Source organism: Sprattus sprattus, assembly GCF_963457725.1.
Source record: "Sprattus sprattus genome assembly, chromosome: 19".
Taxonomy (NCBI): domain Eukaryota; kingdom Metazoa; phylum Chordata; class Actinopteri; order Clupeiformes; family Clupeidae; genus Sprattus; species Sprattus sprattus.
The window spans coordinates 4,469,066-4,485,177 of NC_137917.1; the positions used below are offsets into that span (position 1 = coordinate 4,469,066).

General features: G+C 43.3%; 1 protein-coding gene across 1 annotated transcript in view; it reads left to right on the forward strand.

Moving 5' to 3' along the window:
• Nucleotides 1-143: 143 nt before the first annotated feature.
• Nucleotides 144-16,112, forward strand: part of dennd4b (DENN/MADD domain containing 4B) — a 34,166-nt gene continuing 18,197 nt past the window's right edge. Inside the window, exons 1-4 of the mRNA XM_080857587.1 lie at nucleotides 144-261; nucleotides 12,155-12,490; nucleotides 15,374-15,626; nucleotides 15,993-16,062. Of these exons, the coding sequence (XP_080713713.1) occupies nucleotides 12,174-12,490; nucleotides 15,374-15,626; nucleotides 15,993-16,062 (640 nt within the window). The 5' untranslated portion in view covers nucleotides 144-261; nucleotides 12,155-12,173. The remainder of the gene's footprint in view (nucleotides 262-12,154; nucleotides 12,491-15,373; nucleotides 15,627-15,992; nucleotides 16,063-16,112) is intronic.

Consider the following 16,112-nt stretch of genomic DNA (forward strand, 5'->3'; position numbering starts at 1 on the left):
CTACCAAATAAGTCACCAGCTTACTTCACGGGGCAGCGCCTTACTGCGGTCAGTGAAGAAACTACCAGCCACTCCGGAACGGTGTGCGGCAGGCAGATACAGTGTAGTTTTGCTAGGCTGCTAGCTACCATACGCTTCAACAGTCGACCTCTGAAGGCGTTGAAGAGAGCAAATATGGATGTGAATTTTTTGAACGTCACTTAACCTTTCAAGACATGACATGCACACTGTGTTTTCAGAACTGCCAAAGTAAAACAAGAGGTAAGCCGTTGTCATACATTTTTTAATGTTGGCTAGCAAGCCTCGTTAGCAGCTCTGTTTGCTAATGTGATAACATTGATCTACTATGCTAGGTGGCTAGCAAGCTAAGTAGCTAACACTATGCGACTGTATGAGACTACCGACAGAGACTACCGGTTCTAACGGTAGTGTTAGGACTCGGGGTAAGACATTTGAAATGTTAAATTAAACAAAGTGTCTGTAAATGTATTTGTTAAATGCAATGTACAAGATGTGACAGGTGGTGTATTTTCAGCTGGCACATTACAGTTTTGCATGCTTGCTAACGTTGTTGTTCGGTCAGTCCGCGAGCCAGTACACAGACATGGGGGTGTGTGACATTATCTCATTTAAATGGAATAGACCGCTAAAGCCCGGTGATTATCAAGACTGATGACGTTTAGCATATGTATTCTTGGTCGATAACCTTACTGCAGTGGAATCGATAAAAAAACCTGACACTGTTTTGAAATGTATGTTAACGCGTTTATGATTACGATGTTGGGCTGTATGAAGCTTACACAGGCGTGGAGCGAACGCTAGCATATCCCGCTAGTGGTAATGGAGCAGTGTTGGTCGGACTCGGAGAGATGCGTGCTCTGAATTGGCATGCACCGCAGTGTTACATTAAGCACGAATTGATCACATTGTTAGGTTTTTTCCCCTGAGTGGCCAACAGAAAAAACTTGCTACTATATCAGCAAAGCACCACGGCTAGGCATAAAGTTGTTACCGTTATATTAACTGTGTCACTCCCACTTTGCATGTCGTCCAAATTGTGCCGTAATATTAGGCCTCTGATATTCCCCGATTCATGTCTAAGAACGAAATAATCACGCATAAAAAGCAAAAATATTAAAAGAGCAATTCATAGGTGCTGTAAAGAAAAGCAGTCGTTTTAAGATTTAACCAACGTCATTACTCCCATGCTGTTATGTCACCAGCTGTTGAGTTCTGGCAGGAGATGGGACTAAGATAATTCAACGCTGACATTGTAATGCATGACACGTAGAATTCACAGAACATCCGTGAACATCTTTTCACCTGATCTTGAGGGCTAAAGCTAAATAGCATATTTTCAGGTTCTGCTAGTACCTTACTGTTGATGTCTACATACACTTCCAGAATATGGACTTCAAGACAAGATATCCTTAGTGCCTATAAGAGCTGTTGGGTCAACCCACTTTCATTTGAGCAGTTTATGGACAGTTATTTTACAAAATACTCGGGTCATATATAAACGCCCAGGTTGAATTATGTTCCCTCTTCAGTGGCTCTGTTTGTGTTCTGAGGTATGTCTGTGATATGTTTCTGGGGTTGGACCTGTTTTTTTTGTCTTTCTGGGGATCTGTATGGTGGAACATTCCCAGCCTGTGTGATCACTATCAAACTGCTGCGACTTGCTATTTCTTGTCAAATGTTGCAACAGTCCAGGGATCCCTGACTTGGCATGTCCCTAAGGGGTTGAGCTGAAAATACAACCGTTTCAATCCGCTCGTAGATAGGCATATGAACAAGTCAATTTTACAACTTGTCTGCATTTTAGTTAACAAGAAATATTTTTTTCTTGAAGATGAAGTCAGTTGAATTAGGAATAACTGTTAAGTCCACAGGTTCATTTTATTGTCACTAATTATTTGAGGCAGGTGAAGCATTTAATGGCATGTTAAGAAACACCTTGTGGTGCAAACATAGCAACATCACAGTTAGTGTTGACAACACCAGTTAATGATGCTGAGCTGATATTACTGAACACATAACTGAGCACATCACCAATAATGCAAAAAAAAAGAGAAAAAAGTAGAAGTAACGTCGAATAGATGTTACATCACTTCACAAAATCCAGTAAACTTCTTCAACTCTGTTTTCTAGTAGTTATGCTTTGTCCAAAAAGTGGCCTACCCTCTGACCTATTTCTCAATGAACTCCCTGTAAAACAGATATGGCCGAGTGTTCATCCAACACATCTGGACTTTACAGGACTCTCTCTCTCCCTCACACTCACTCACTCACTAACTCACTCACTCACTCTCTCCCACTCCTCGTCCTCTCTCTCCACCCACCAGCTGATGTGGCTTGATGAGGAAGTGACTCTTTGCTTGTTGTGTCGAAAGCTTCTCTGGCAGCTGTGAAAACCAACCCTAAAAAAAGCCCAGCACGTGTGTCAATCAGAAAAGGGAAGTCAATCCCATCGATACAAACGCGCCCAAGCCGGAGTAGGATGATGTGGTTGGTCTCCTTCCAGGTGTTGGGAATCACAACAGAACAGACATTGGCGGAGGTTGTTTTGGGGCAGGTCTGTTTACACCCCGAAGCTCAGCCAAATGCTGCCTCATGCTGGATCACTTTTCTTTCTCTTCTACTTCATCCCACATCCCCCTTTGTAGTCCAATACTATCGCACCAATATGGTGTTAAAAAAGCACTAGTGTCAAGAAAATGTGCCTTAAGGTGCTATCTGTTGTTGTGAAGTCAACTTGCTTTTAGACCTTTGCAGAATATCCAGAATACAGTGGGGAAAATAAGTATTTGAACCCCTGGCGATTTCACAAGTTTGGCCACTTGCAAAGAAATGTGTGATCTATAATTGTAATGGTAGGTGTAGGCTATATTAACAGTGAGAAACAGAATATCAACAAAAAAATCCAGAAAAATGCATTTTATAACATTTATGACTTTATTTGCATTTGATGCAAAAAATAAGTATTTGAACCCCTAGCAAAACTGACTGACAAAAATGACCTAGTACTTGGTGGAATAACCCTTGTTGGCAAGCACAGACGTCAGACGTTTCTTGTAGTTGGTCACCAGGTTTACACACATCTCAGGAGGGATTTTGGTCCACTCCTCTTTGCAGATCCTCTCCAAATCTTTAAGGTTGCGTTTTCAATGGGAGAGAATGAGGGAATGAGGTTCAAGCCCAATATTCCACGTTACATGGCCCCATCCATAGTCCCCTTGATGTGGTGGAGTCGTCCTGTACCCTTGGCAGAGAAACAGCCCCAAAGCATAATGTTTCCACCTCCATGCTTGATGGTGGGTATGATGTACTCTTGGGGTCATATTCAGTATCCCCCCTCGTCAAACATGGCAAGTCGAGTTGATGCCAAAGAGCTTGATTTTGGTATCATCTGACCACATTCTGTCTCCCAATCCTCCTTAGAATCATTCAAGTGTGCAATGGCACACTTCAGATGGCCCTGTACATGCGCTTCCTTGAGCAGGGGGACCTTGCGAGTGCTTCAGTGCTTTTTACGGCGTGGTGTGTTGCCAATGGTTTTCTTGGTGACTGTGGTCCCAGCTGCCTTGAGATAATTCACAAGCTCCCCCTGTGTAGTTCTGGGGTTATTCTGCACCTTTCGAATGATCACTGATACCGCACAAGGGGATATCTTGCATGGAGCCCCAGACCTAGAGCGATTGACATTTGTTTGGTGTTGCTTCCATTTACGAATAATCGCACCAATAGTTGTCTGCTTCTCACCAAGCTGCTTGCCAATGGTTTTGTTGCCCATTCCAGCCTTGTGCAGGTCTACAATCTTATCTCTGACGTCCTTGGACAACTCTTTGGTCTTGACAATGGTGGTGAGGTTGAAGGTGTGATGTATGATTCTTTGGACAGGTTTCTTTTATAAACGTCACCAGTTGAGATCAGGTGTACCTTGTTAGACCTAATGAGGACTAATCTGTGTGCTTCTTGGGCACATAACTGGTCACTCAGTGCGGGCACATGATGGCAGCACTTCGATCCCATTCAATTCTCTCCATGGGGTCTCCATGGGGGGTTAACTGCTCTATCTCTAAGCACATGGCAGTGACACAACTAGTTCTTGGCCGTGTCAGTTCAAATCAAATGCGGAATGTTTACATCTGCTACCGTTGATTATACAGTAAATACGTTGTGAAATGAAACAAAAACACACCACAGTTAAATTTGTATTAGTATTGATTGATTCACATCGATATGAAAGGATTACATGACTAACAACTGGTGAAAAAGTAATATGGAAATATTTGTTCACTGAATTAGCGCATTCTGTCCCAAACAGTTGCGTTGCAGTTTATAAGTTTCACTTTCGCTTTCAGTATTTCAACGTGAATGAGAGGGAGCACAAGAACTGAGCGTCTAGCAGCGTTTATCATATCATATACATTATATATGATGCATGTATATGTCTGTGGGCACGATCTCAAGCACGTGCAAAAGTTGTTGTTGTCCAATTTGAATCAGATACGAGAGACACATGCGCGCCCAGTCCAATTACCAGCGGAATCGAATCGTGTGTCTGGGGGTTTACATCGGAGTCCAGTCGGACTCAAGTTGGACACAATGAATCTAGTTCTAGGGAGTCACATGTGTCCAATATCCAATTTAAATCGGACTGAAATCGGAAATTGGACGCATGTGTCCACACTGATTGTGAGCCAGAATTCTTGCTGTTTGCTTGGGGGTTCAAATACTTATTTTTTTTGTTGATATTCTGTTTCTCACTGTTAAAATATACCTACCAATACAATTCTAAATCACACATTTCTTTGCAAGTGGCCAAACTTGCGAAATCGGTAGGGGTTCAAATACTTATTTCCCCCACTGTATGTGTATATCCTTCAATGCATAGGCTATAGGTTTTCCCAGAGATAGCTACTGTTTATATAGTGTGATTAAAATTTGATTGGCTTCGCACATGTCTGTGCTGCAGTAGAGCTTTTGGAATTAGTTTCGTTGTATTATACCAGAGCGCCTGTTGCACCCCCCTGCAGTACCAGAGGGGCGGTTTGCAGGCTCACCAGCTGCATAATGTAGCTGTGGATATCATATTGAGACGAAATAGGCATCAATAGATACTCGCTGCTTCCGTGATCATGCTGGATTATCTAGCCCAGAGTTAAAGTTTGCAACTTTCTATTTCAGACCCCCATAGTCCCTGGGGAGGGCCTGGAGGTCAGTATTGGGGGCCTACCTCATTGTCTGTGGTTTCACTGCTGCATGGGGCAGAGGCACATTACAGTGTTCTAAATTGAACCTGCCCATGCTGAAAATAAACTGCACCAGCCCCCTTTCTGTCTCCCACCACTGCCCTTTCCTCTTAGCACTGTCCCCCCTCCTTCTCTTAACACTTCCGTTTACATCTACAACAAAATGAGAGTCGTAATTTGTCCAGTTTGCAAAGTGCGTTGAAGAATATTTCAATTCAAACATAAAGTAAAATAAGAGTCAGCATCAAGCGGTTTGTCATTTCAGTTTCATTTCAAGCTCATTAGGCTAGCGTGGCTTTTTGCATTGCTATCAGCTTTAACCGTCTCTTGTTTAATGGTCCGCTATGGTTTTCATCATACAAATCTTCCTCTTTCTCTTTTCTCTTTTCTCCTTGTCCTGGCTATTTACTCTAACCCCTGTACCTTGCTCCACCCAAACAAACAGATCCAGTTTCTCTGAGTGAATTGATGCCCCCAGTGCTGCTGTCTGTAGGTCAATCATCCTATCTTTGCCACCTAAATTCAGTGTGTGTGTGTGTGTGTGTGTGTGTGTGTGTGTGATGAGGACAGCCACCTCAAGTCCCCACGCTTGGTTCTCTCCAATTTTGAATCTCCCACAAAGCCCCTCTGAGTTCCTCCACTTCAAACCCACAGTAAGGCTGTTTCATGTCTTTCCTCTCTCAATAGAAACATTTTGTAGCTATTTTTAGTGGCACTTCTCTTGAAGACATGCATACAGAAAGTGAAACACATTTCCTGAGGGAAACCAAATACCTGCTGTTCGTTCTCTTCATCTCCTGTCTCTTTCTACTTGAACCTACACTGATGGTGCACTTTGGAGTCTAATCATCTTAAAAAGGTGGTCACTGAAAATGTTGCCAATTCTAGGAAATGTCTTGAAAATTACTGTCTGGATATTTTTTCTCAGCTGTCTAGCAATCTCGAGTAATTGCCTTTTGAAATTGGTGTAATTTCACAAAATTTGAATGTTATTGTGTTTCCAATAGAACAACATGTTTTTGAGGTGCTTGTCTTTCCCGAGGCGACTGGTGTCCACTGAGGAAGTAATCAGAAGAATTACCCTAGCCAAGCTCCTCCCTTCATTACTAAGCAGAGTGGTCCTGCTCAGGCTTTAAATAGAGATGGCCGGTGTTTGAAATAGCTTATTTTCTCTTGAGTGCTGACAGTGAAAGAGACCACCACGTGTGTGTGTGTGTGTGTGTGTGTACTACAGAGAGAGAGAGAGAGAGAGAGAGAGAGAGAGAGAGAGAGAAAAAAAAAGAGTGAGTGTGTGTATGTGTTTGTGTGTGTGTTTCAGGAGACAGAACACCAGCCAGAGCTGAATTAACACATCCGTGTGAAAGGGAGCACAGGCATGATACTTGTAGAGGCCTCAAGGCTGGGGATATGTGGGGACAGAGGAACAGAGATTATTTGATTGAGACATGGGCTATTCCTATTGGTTGGGTTAGGAGAGACAGACTCCCATCACAGGCTTTCCCAAGTTGATGACTGACAGGTGGCCTAATGGCCTACATTTATTACTAATGCAAGGTGCAGCAAAGAAGGCAGTCCTTCAACACTCGGCCTCCTGATGTAGAGATGGTTTGTCCTGGAATGGTACAGTGGGTCAGTTTAGAATGTAGAGCATTTGTGTTGAATGTATGTGGTTTGTGTTTGACATTGAAGTGCTTTTGTGAGCAATTCTGCATTTACGGTATTTATTCTCTCAACAGATTTGCTTACATTGGTCTGTTTAAGTTGAACACTGCACAAGTAGTCTCTTCATGTTTGAGGTGGTTTTGCACCCATGTGGTAGAAGTCAGAAAGTGAGAAGGCTGAGACAAACACAGACTGTGGTTTGACTGACTCTAATCTTTGTTACGCCTGCAGATACACGGTAAACAAATAATTCATTCAAGGCATTGTCTCGAATCAGTCAGACAATGCCTTGAATGAATTATTTGTTTATCAGTCAGCCTAGTTTATTATTCCTTTATTTGTTCCCTCGCCTGTTGTGATGAATATTTGAATATTGAATCATTCAATTTGAATGCTCATCATGTGAATTTGTGTTATGCCACTTCTAAACTTTATTTGGCTAGTAAACTGCTTATTCTTCAGACACGTGAGGGGCATGGACTATTTTGCATTCCACAATCTTAGCCTTGTTAGAAAGTGTTCCACATAGCTATATCATCCTAAAGTCATCAGTTTTAGACATGAAGCCACCATTTCACAAATTGCTGTGCTTATTGTGGTCTGGAACCCCTTGATTGGCCTTCGTTTGTGTTAGGGTGTTTCTTCTGGTCTAGGATAAAATGCATTAATGTAGACATACAACTGATAAATTGAGCCTGTATATGATTACATATTTCAAGTGACGGTGTTATAGACTTATAACTCATGTCGTCAATGTGATGATGTTTTTTATTCACGCAAACTTGTTGACAACCTTAAATCCATTTTTGCAGCTCTTTTTCCATCAAAAGCAGCGGAATCTGCAGACTTCTGTACATTTTGCCACCTACTGGGAGTGACAAAGAAAATTAATTTTATTAAAATAACAGATATTGTGGCCGACACGTTTGTTGAACACCATCTTTCAAAGTGACTATACTCGCAACACTGGTCATTTTAGAATGTATTTTTGCCCACCGTGGGGCACGGTGGTGGGTGCGTGGCATCCACTGAAGCTCCGCTAGTGATGCCACCCCATCATTAGAGCCATCAACATTTTGCTAGCAGGTCGTTTGGTCTACATCGGCTGAGGAAACATGGGTAAATCTGGATGAATTAGTACCCATAATAACAAAATGTGGAGTAGAATGGGGGAGTTCTGATGAGTTGTGTTAAAAACACCTCTCCTTCACACTGTGCCAAAGGAGTTGGGAGTGCCCGGGGTTGAGTTCATCCCACTCTTTGTTATCTCATGGAGTCTGATGATATCTGTGGGCTGCGTTTATCCTGTCAAAGGCCTTTCTGTTTCACCTCAGGTTCCGTCTAATGCCTGCACGTCTGGGTCGCTTTTTTCTGTGTAAATATAGCTGGTGTTTGGGGCTGACATCACAGGCCCGGTGCTCACAGTGTGGCATTGTGGGTAGCCCGTGAGTGCATCAGTGTGGCATTGTTGCAGTCTTGCAGAGCTCTTCCACCAACATTGGCATGGATGTCGGAGTACCAGCTGGCCATATCCCCCACTGCCCCAGCCACAACACCCCAGAGCTGGGTCTGGCTGAATGAGGCTTCTGTTGGTGGGGTGGACAGCACTGAAGCCACTGGCACTGCGACAGGAAGGGAATAAAAAGAGGTCTTTACACTTTAATCATCCACAGTCTTGTCAAGAGCATCTCAACTGTTTCGAGTCTAATCAGAGCATTGAAATTAAGCCTGTTTTTGGATGGGGTTTTTAGGGCTGTTGAAAATTAGTTGCCTTTGTTTATCCAAAGCTGTACAATTCCAGACAAGTGTAAAATCTGGTGCTTCATTCATTCTGACTTGTGGCTCCACTTGGTTGTTGTTATGTCATTTGCTTATCAAATGTGACTAGCATTTTTGTATGGTCTGTCTGAATGATGTTGGGGCTTTTGACTTGTATTAGAGCAGAGATAGTTGTAATTAGGTGAAAGCAGTCAAATCAGGAATGAACACAAACAAACTCAAATCACTCTGCACCAACTAAGACATAATTGCATATGAATTCAAACACAAACGGCAACATTGTGTGAGATTAGTGTTAGATTGGGGACAGATGAACACTAGTTGAGTGTGTGTGTGTGTGTGTGTGTGTGTGTGTGTGTGTGTGTGTGTGTGTGTGTGTGTGAGAGAGAGAGCTGTTGATGGGATGGATGTTGGCACCCTTAGGTATCTGCGTTGAGTTGATTTTCCTGGGGAAGCTGCGCAGTGCTGTAGGCACGTAATGATGGGGCTTTGTGTGTGCCACTGGGCTGATGAGCTCTTATCTGCCACTCACACCTGGGCCGCAGCACAGCACAGCACAGCACAGCGCTGCTCGGCTCTCCGGCAGACCCACCGCCACAGTTATTCAGTGTGTTAAGCTGCACTTAGCCCACTCACACACACACACACACACACACTCATCTAAAGATACACCTGGGATTTAGTTTTTTCTTCAGCTGTGCCTCCATTTTGCAGCAGCAAAATAATTTGTACATTGTCCTATCATACTTTACATCTGACTTTACTCTCCCTCTAAAACATGCACACTCACACCATGCGCAAACAGTCATGTGCAAAACCAGGCTCATTCCAAACATCTGCACTATTATTCTATCGTTTTACCACACAACTACCCATACATAACATTAATAATACATTAACTGTCCTCAAACATTGTCTTTCTTTTCATCCCACTGCCTTCTATGTCTCCCTAGGGCCGCATGAGGGCCATTACTGCATTCAAATGAGTTGAAAGCTGTCTTAAGCTGTTAAGCTGTTATTTTATTTGCCATTTCTCTGACGTCTCTGAGCAATGAGGAAGGATTCCCTGTGGCCGTCTGTTAACAGTGAATCCCCTCATACGTATTGCGGTTGGCCACCTTCCTTTTTTATTTCTCCTTTTGAGTAATTGGGAAAGACAGATGCTCTCACTCTGGTGGTGATGTCATTTCCTGCCTTACCATGGTGACCTTTTCTCTGTTTGTTTAATTTCTTTGCCTTGTCACACACTCATAACCGTATGACTGCTCGGCTGATACTAGTTCTGTAATGACAAAGACCTGCCTAAGGTAAGGATCTTTCTACAAACCAAAAGAGATAAATACCATCTATTCAAAATGAAAATAAATGCCAATCAAGGTGTGACTGTTTTCAAGTAGCAGTTTTTTCATTTTTTCTGGTGCTGTAGTCCGAATACAATCCTGGGATCGACATCCATACATTTAGCATTGCTATCACAAAACTTTATGTATCAAGCTTTAGAAAAAGTTCTTTTGCCAACCAGGGCATGCTTTAAGATTCTCATGTTTCATGATGTTAAAGGCTGATTTTGTCCATCAGTGCCATAGTCAGGTCATGAATGAATGGATCTCCTCCCTGATAGGCACCCGCACAGGGCATAAGATGCAGATGTGCTGCACAGTACTGTGGGTGAAAAAGTTAACCTGGACTATTCTTAATGTATGCTTCACGTTGAGATGCTGTCGCCTGCTAGCTTCCTGTCTCCGTTCACTGAACTAGCCCTAGATTTGCTCATAGTGAAAAGGGGAGCCACAAAGAGGAAACGACAGCAAAAGGGTGGAGCACAAAATGATGAGATGGTAAGATGACAATGGACGGACTCTTTTTAGTTGTGTAAAGTGTAATGGGAGTTTGTGTGAGAGCGGCCATCTTCAATTGGTGAATTTGCCTTTGGTTATTTGCAGAGTCAGCTCATGGTTGGCTCTTTGGCTGTATCTTCACGACTAAACATAGGTTACTACAGTAGTTTAAGCACTGCGCTGCTGGTTTGAGGTTGAGGTTGAGTTCAATCATTCGCAGGGCGATGTCTCCTGCTTCGTCACCGATCCCATATACCTGTTGGCATGTGGCATGTAGACACAAATTCCACACAAGTCCGTCATTTGCCATCTGTTGCAGTGGGTTCGTTCAGATCCATGGCGGGTACTAAAGCTTGAGAAACGTGTTGTGGCTTGGATCACTGTACATATTTCCAGATATCAGTAGAATTCAGGCCACATGCTGGCCGCATTTTTTATTTTTTTTTGCTGGGGCGGTAAAGTTCAATGACATTTGGGCGCTGATCCCCCACACTGCACGGATGCTGACGGGAAACATGTTGGTCTTGAACACTTCCTGTTTGTCATCCGACTTCTAGGCTGGTCCTTTTCGTTGCTCATTCTTCACTTTCACTCCCTCTTTTCCTTCTCTCCCTCCGCTGGCCGTGTTCAGCCAGTGCCCCTGTTAAACGCCACGTCTCTCTCACGCAGACGGTTCTCACAGTCGTAACCCAGGATGGAGTGATGGAGAGGAAGAGTGGAGGCATGCAGGGGGGGGGGGGTTGAGGAGAGGGAGGGCAGTGGGAGGGCAGTGGTCGTTTTCCAGCCATCAATCGCTCTAGGGGGGAAACACCAGCCAAAAGGATTGCTGACCACAACAAATCTCAAATCCTCTAACACAGCTGCATCAAGAGGATTATGTAATAGTTTTTCCCCGCTGTTTTTTTTTTTCTAAGTGGTATGCACTGACACAACACAATCCTATTTTGAATTCCCCATTCCCTCCTCCTGCCCTGCTCCTCCCTGTTGTGCACTTCGCTTTAATCAGACATCGATTTTGTAACTAGGCTTAAGCACTCTGAAATATGCCCCGGCCGCGTGCAAGGATGTAACTCAGTTAGAGCCACCCTCGATGTGCACATTATTAAATGCTGCCATGGAAACGCTTCCCACAAAACTACCCGGGTGGGAGGAGAGAGAGAAGAGAGGAGAGGAGAGGAGGGGGGAAGGATGGAAGGAGAGAGAGAGCCACAGGGAGAGTAGTGCAGAGGCGTTTCACCACTGTGGAGGTGTACTCTCCGAAAAACAGAATAGTTGTCATGAGTCAGTCATATGATGTGTTTGTTTGTGTTGGTGTATGTGTGTGTATGTTCTGGTGTTTATGTTAGCTCCTGACTTACTGAATCAACTGAAACCTTCAAGTGCCTATTGACATACCTGTCTGACGGTCAGGAAATAATAAACAAATGCCCTCTTGGCTAGCTTGAATTTTATTTGTCCTTCTCTCTACCTTCCATCTTCCCCCTATTTCTATGTCTGCTTCTCTATATCTCATTTTCACCTTCCTCTCCTTCTAACGCTCTACTTTTTTCTCTTCCTCTTGCTCTCGCTCTCTCTCTCTCTCTCTCTTTTTCTTTTCACTCTCACTCTCTCTCTTGGTAGTGGTGGGCAGACAGGCGGCATGACTGAGGAAAAATGCCCTCAGCTGGTGGACTACTTTGTGGTGGCGGGCCTGGCGGAGCGATCGGACCCCATGGACGAGGAGGGAGGTGGGCAGCAGAAGGGAGGAGGAGGAGGCGGAGGCCGCTCCGTGGAGCCCGTCACCGACGTGGTGGTGATTGCGCGGGGGCTGGGTGAGGACGTGCCCGAGGGCTTCACCTGCATTGAGAAGACCCAGGGTGGCAACCCAGCCGAGCTCAGTGCTGGACTCATCAACAACCCCCACATGTTCCTCTGCTACCGCCGTGGCCACGACAAGCCCCCCATCGTGGAGCTGGGGTGAGTGAAAGACAGAGGGCAGCAAGACACGGCTTTTGGGCTGGGAGGCTGAGACAAGGGATGGGGGTATCTGTCAAAGGTGCTTTCTGTACAACAAAGTTGCAAAGAAGGAATTTGAAAAGCAATTCAAAATACAAGAACTGTTGACAACCAAAACACAGTATCTAGAATGTATAGGGGTATTAGAGTTATAGTGTTCAAGAATATAGACATTTCTACAACAAATGCTACTTCCTTAACCTTTATAAGCAGAAGCAAAGGAAGACGGCTGGTTGAGGGTTGGGTGTGGTGGTGGTGGAGGACCATGTGGTGAGAGGTGCAGGCACTTCAGTGTTCAGGCTGACATGGTTTTGGGCCCAAAAGTTGAGTGTAGACTGCTAAAAGGCTTCAGGTGCACATTTGTTAGTTTGACCACTAATTATGAAGTTTATTTTAGGTGTTGATATGATTTAGTTAATGACTCATTAGCTCATTAGTGGCTAGGTGCAGACAAGATGCACTTAGGTAGAGTCAATAAAAGGCATGTCTTACGTGTACTGGCTATTGGCCACTTGATTTAGAAGTGTTGATCGATTAATGTAATGCAAGGGTCTTCAACAGGGGGTCCGCGACCCCCAGGGGGTCCGCGGAGGTACTGCAGGGGGGTCGCGAAATCTTTGGTTGATAAGATAATTTTTTTTAATATTTCTAAAAAAAATAAATGAATAAAAAAATCAACCAATTTTTTTTCCACAAATTTAAATGTCTTCCAAATCAGAATTGTATTTATTCCCTTTAAATTTACATTAACATAAATCCAACATATTGTAGCGAACGCATAAATTGATCGAGAAGACGTTATCTTTCAGTCCAATCGACACCCACAGCTACCCACAGGAGCTCTTTCAAGCTGGGCACCGGTTCACTCACAGCACCTTTCATGCACAGGCACTAGCCAATCAGATCGCGTTTCTGCTCAAGTCTAAAGAGCGCGAAGGTCAAAAATAAAAGATGGCGGACCAAACTCCATAGCTGGTCTTGTTTGTACCTATAAATTGTTAGTTTGACATTTTTTTGCTTAGATTTTAAAAAATAATAATAAAGAGAAATAGACACTGTAAAAGGTCAAAAAACGTTAATTGTAACTGAAAAATAAGTGAGGATTTGCGAGGTGTGTGAGCCTCCTAGCTAATGTTAGCATGCTACTACCTACAATCTTAACAACTCTAGCGGTGTGATTGGTTTGTTGACCTGTCAATCTCACTATAACATCTATGTTGTCAACACAACTCCATGCGCCAGACTCCTCCTCCGTCATCCGTTGGATCGTGTCAGTCAGGAGTAATTGAAAAGAAGATACATCTCACTAATGTGGGAGGATGTGTGCCATCGACACAATAACAGGGTAGCTATGTTTTTTTGGCACTAGGCCCAGTATATTATAAACAATATTTTATGCAATTTATATAGTAGGGGGTCCCTGCTCATCTCGCCATCAGTTTGGGGGTCCCTGGCCTGAAAAACGTTGAAGACCCTTGATGTAATGGAAAGCCATGATTATATCTGAAATGTCCTATTGTTTAAATAATAAATTGGCTGATCATGCCTAATGTTCTGAAATTTGCAGTCAAAGTAATGCAGTGATATTGTCATAGTTGTTAAGGTGTAGGCCTGAAACAGTCAGAGCCTGTGTTAGGACTTAACCTTTGGAGTAATGAGGTCAGTTCTTGATCTTGGTCTGAGGTTTTTGAAGAACTAAGAACTCTAGCAGCTGCATTTAGCGCAAGCTGAAGCTGTTTGATAGTCTTTTTTAGAAAGGCATGTGAAAGTCCCTTGCAGTAGTCAACCCTGCTGGAGATATAGGTATAAATTAGTTTTTCTAAATCAGGTTTTGTCTATGTTTTGAGATTGTAAAAAGGTTATTTTGTTATTTCTTTTACATGGTTGTTAGAACTGAGATTGAAATCAGGTAAGACACCAAGGTTTTTAACAATGTCCTTCCTTTGCTTTAAGTCCTTTTGTGTCTAGATGAGTAGCAATCCTAAACTATAGAAACATCCAGCTGTTAATTTGTTAAATGCATTTACAAAGGCATTTTAAGGGGGCCGTAGTCATTAGTTGAGGGTAAATTTGGGTGTCATCTGCAAAGCCATGAAATAGCAATCTTATTGTCTCTAATGCTTTGTTCAAGTGGGAACATATAGAGATTAATAAAATAAATAATAAAGGCCCTAAGATCGACCCCTGGGGGACACCACAGGTCAAAGATGTTGGTGTTGAGGTATAGTTTCCAATGGCAACAAAGAAGCTTCTGTCTTTTAAGTGTGATCTGAGCCACTTGATAACCATGTCTGAAAATCCAACCCGGTGTTTCGGTCTGTGAAGTAATATATTGAGGTCAACAGCGTCAAAGGTCATTGGACGTTTAGAAGGCAGTTAGTTGAATAGCAACTCATTTTCAACAATTTTGCCAATTTTGAGTGGATATGGGCCAATAAATGTTTAGTATGGAAACATTTAGATAATTCTTTTTGAGAAGAGACTTTATAACAGCTGTTTTCAGGGATTTTAGGAAATGTGCAAGACAGCAGTGATATATATTTTAAGCTTGTTTGCTGCTAAGAGGTAAATAATATTAGGCAAGCCTTCATGGATTGACACAGTATCTTCTTCATTTAATGTGATTTTGGGGATGGTTGGCATGTTCTCCTCCCTAATTATCTGAAGTTAAGTGTCTATGTGTCACGAAACCATAGGTCAGAAGTGTTACAGAGATGAATATTTAATATATGTCAAAATCATCATACACTTCAGATGTTAGTTGTTACTTATATTGAGTGCGTACCATAGCTATATCCATATATTTAGTATATTAATTTGACACCTTTCCCATCTTCTCTGTAGAGTCCTTTATGAGGGCAAGGAGCCCTCCAAGTCTGGTTGGGATGTGATTGACCACACCCCATATGGTCGCTCGGCCAGCCTGACCACAGGCAGCCCCACCATTCACCGCACCTTCCTCACGTACCGCCGAGCACCGGACTCCCAGGCCCTGAACACACTGGGCGTCACTGACATCTCCCTACTCATGCCCAGCAAAGGGGAGTTGGCGCCGCACACCTTCAGCAGGGTGGACAAGAACCTGAACACAGGCATGGTGAGGCTTCCCCAGTGTAGGTCTCTCAGCACTGATTCATAATACCAGAGTTGAGCAGTCAAACCATTTGTATGCCAATGACCCATCAAATATCGTGAGATGACCGCAATTACCTTGCCCTTTAATTATTCAGTGTATTCTGTGTGGACATATTAGTTTTTTTCTTTCCAACTATTCATAACCTGTCTTACGTCTCAATTCCCCTGCTACTCATTGTGTACCATGAGATGTTTACCACAAGTTGAACTGAAACAGTTTGGGTTTTGAGGCACGAGGTATGACGGAGATAATAGTCTCTTGACCTTTGGCCATTTCTGGGACGAGTGTGAAGGAGGTTTGTAATACTGTGTATGTTTTTATCTGCAGTGGGGTCCAGCATTATACCTGTGTTACAAGAAAGCTGTTGCCAAAGCCAATGCTCTTGTCTATGAGGCAGGTGAGTTCCCTTACAGCACAGTGTGAACCTACAGGGCTTTTATGGGAAGA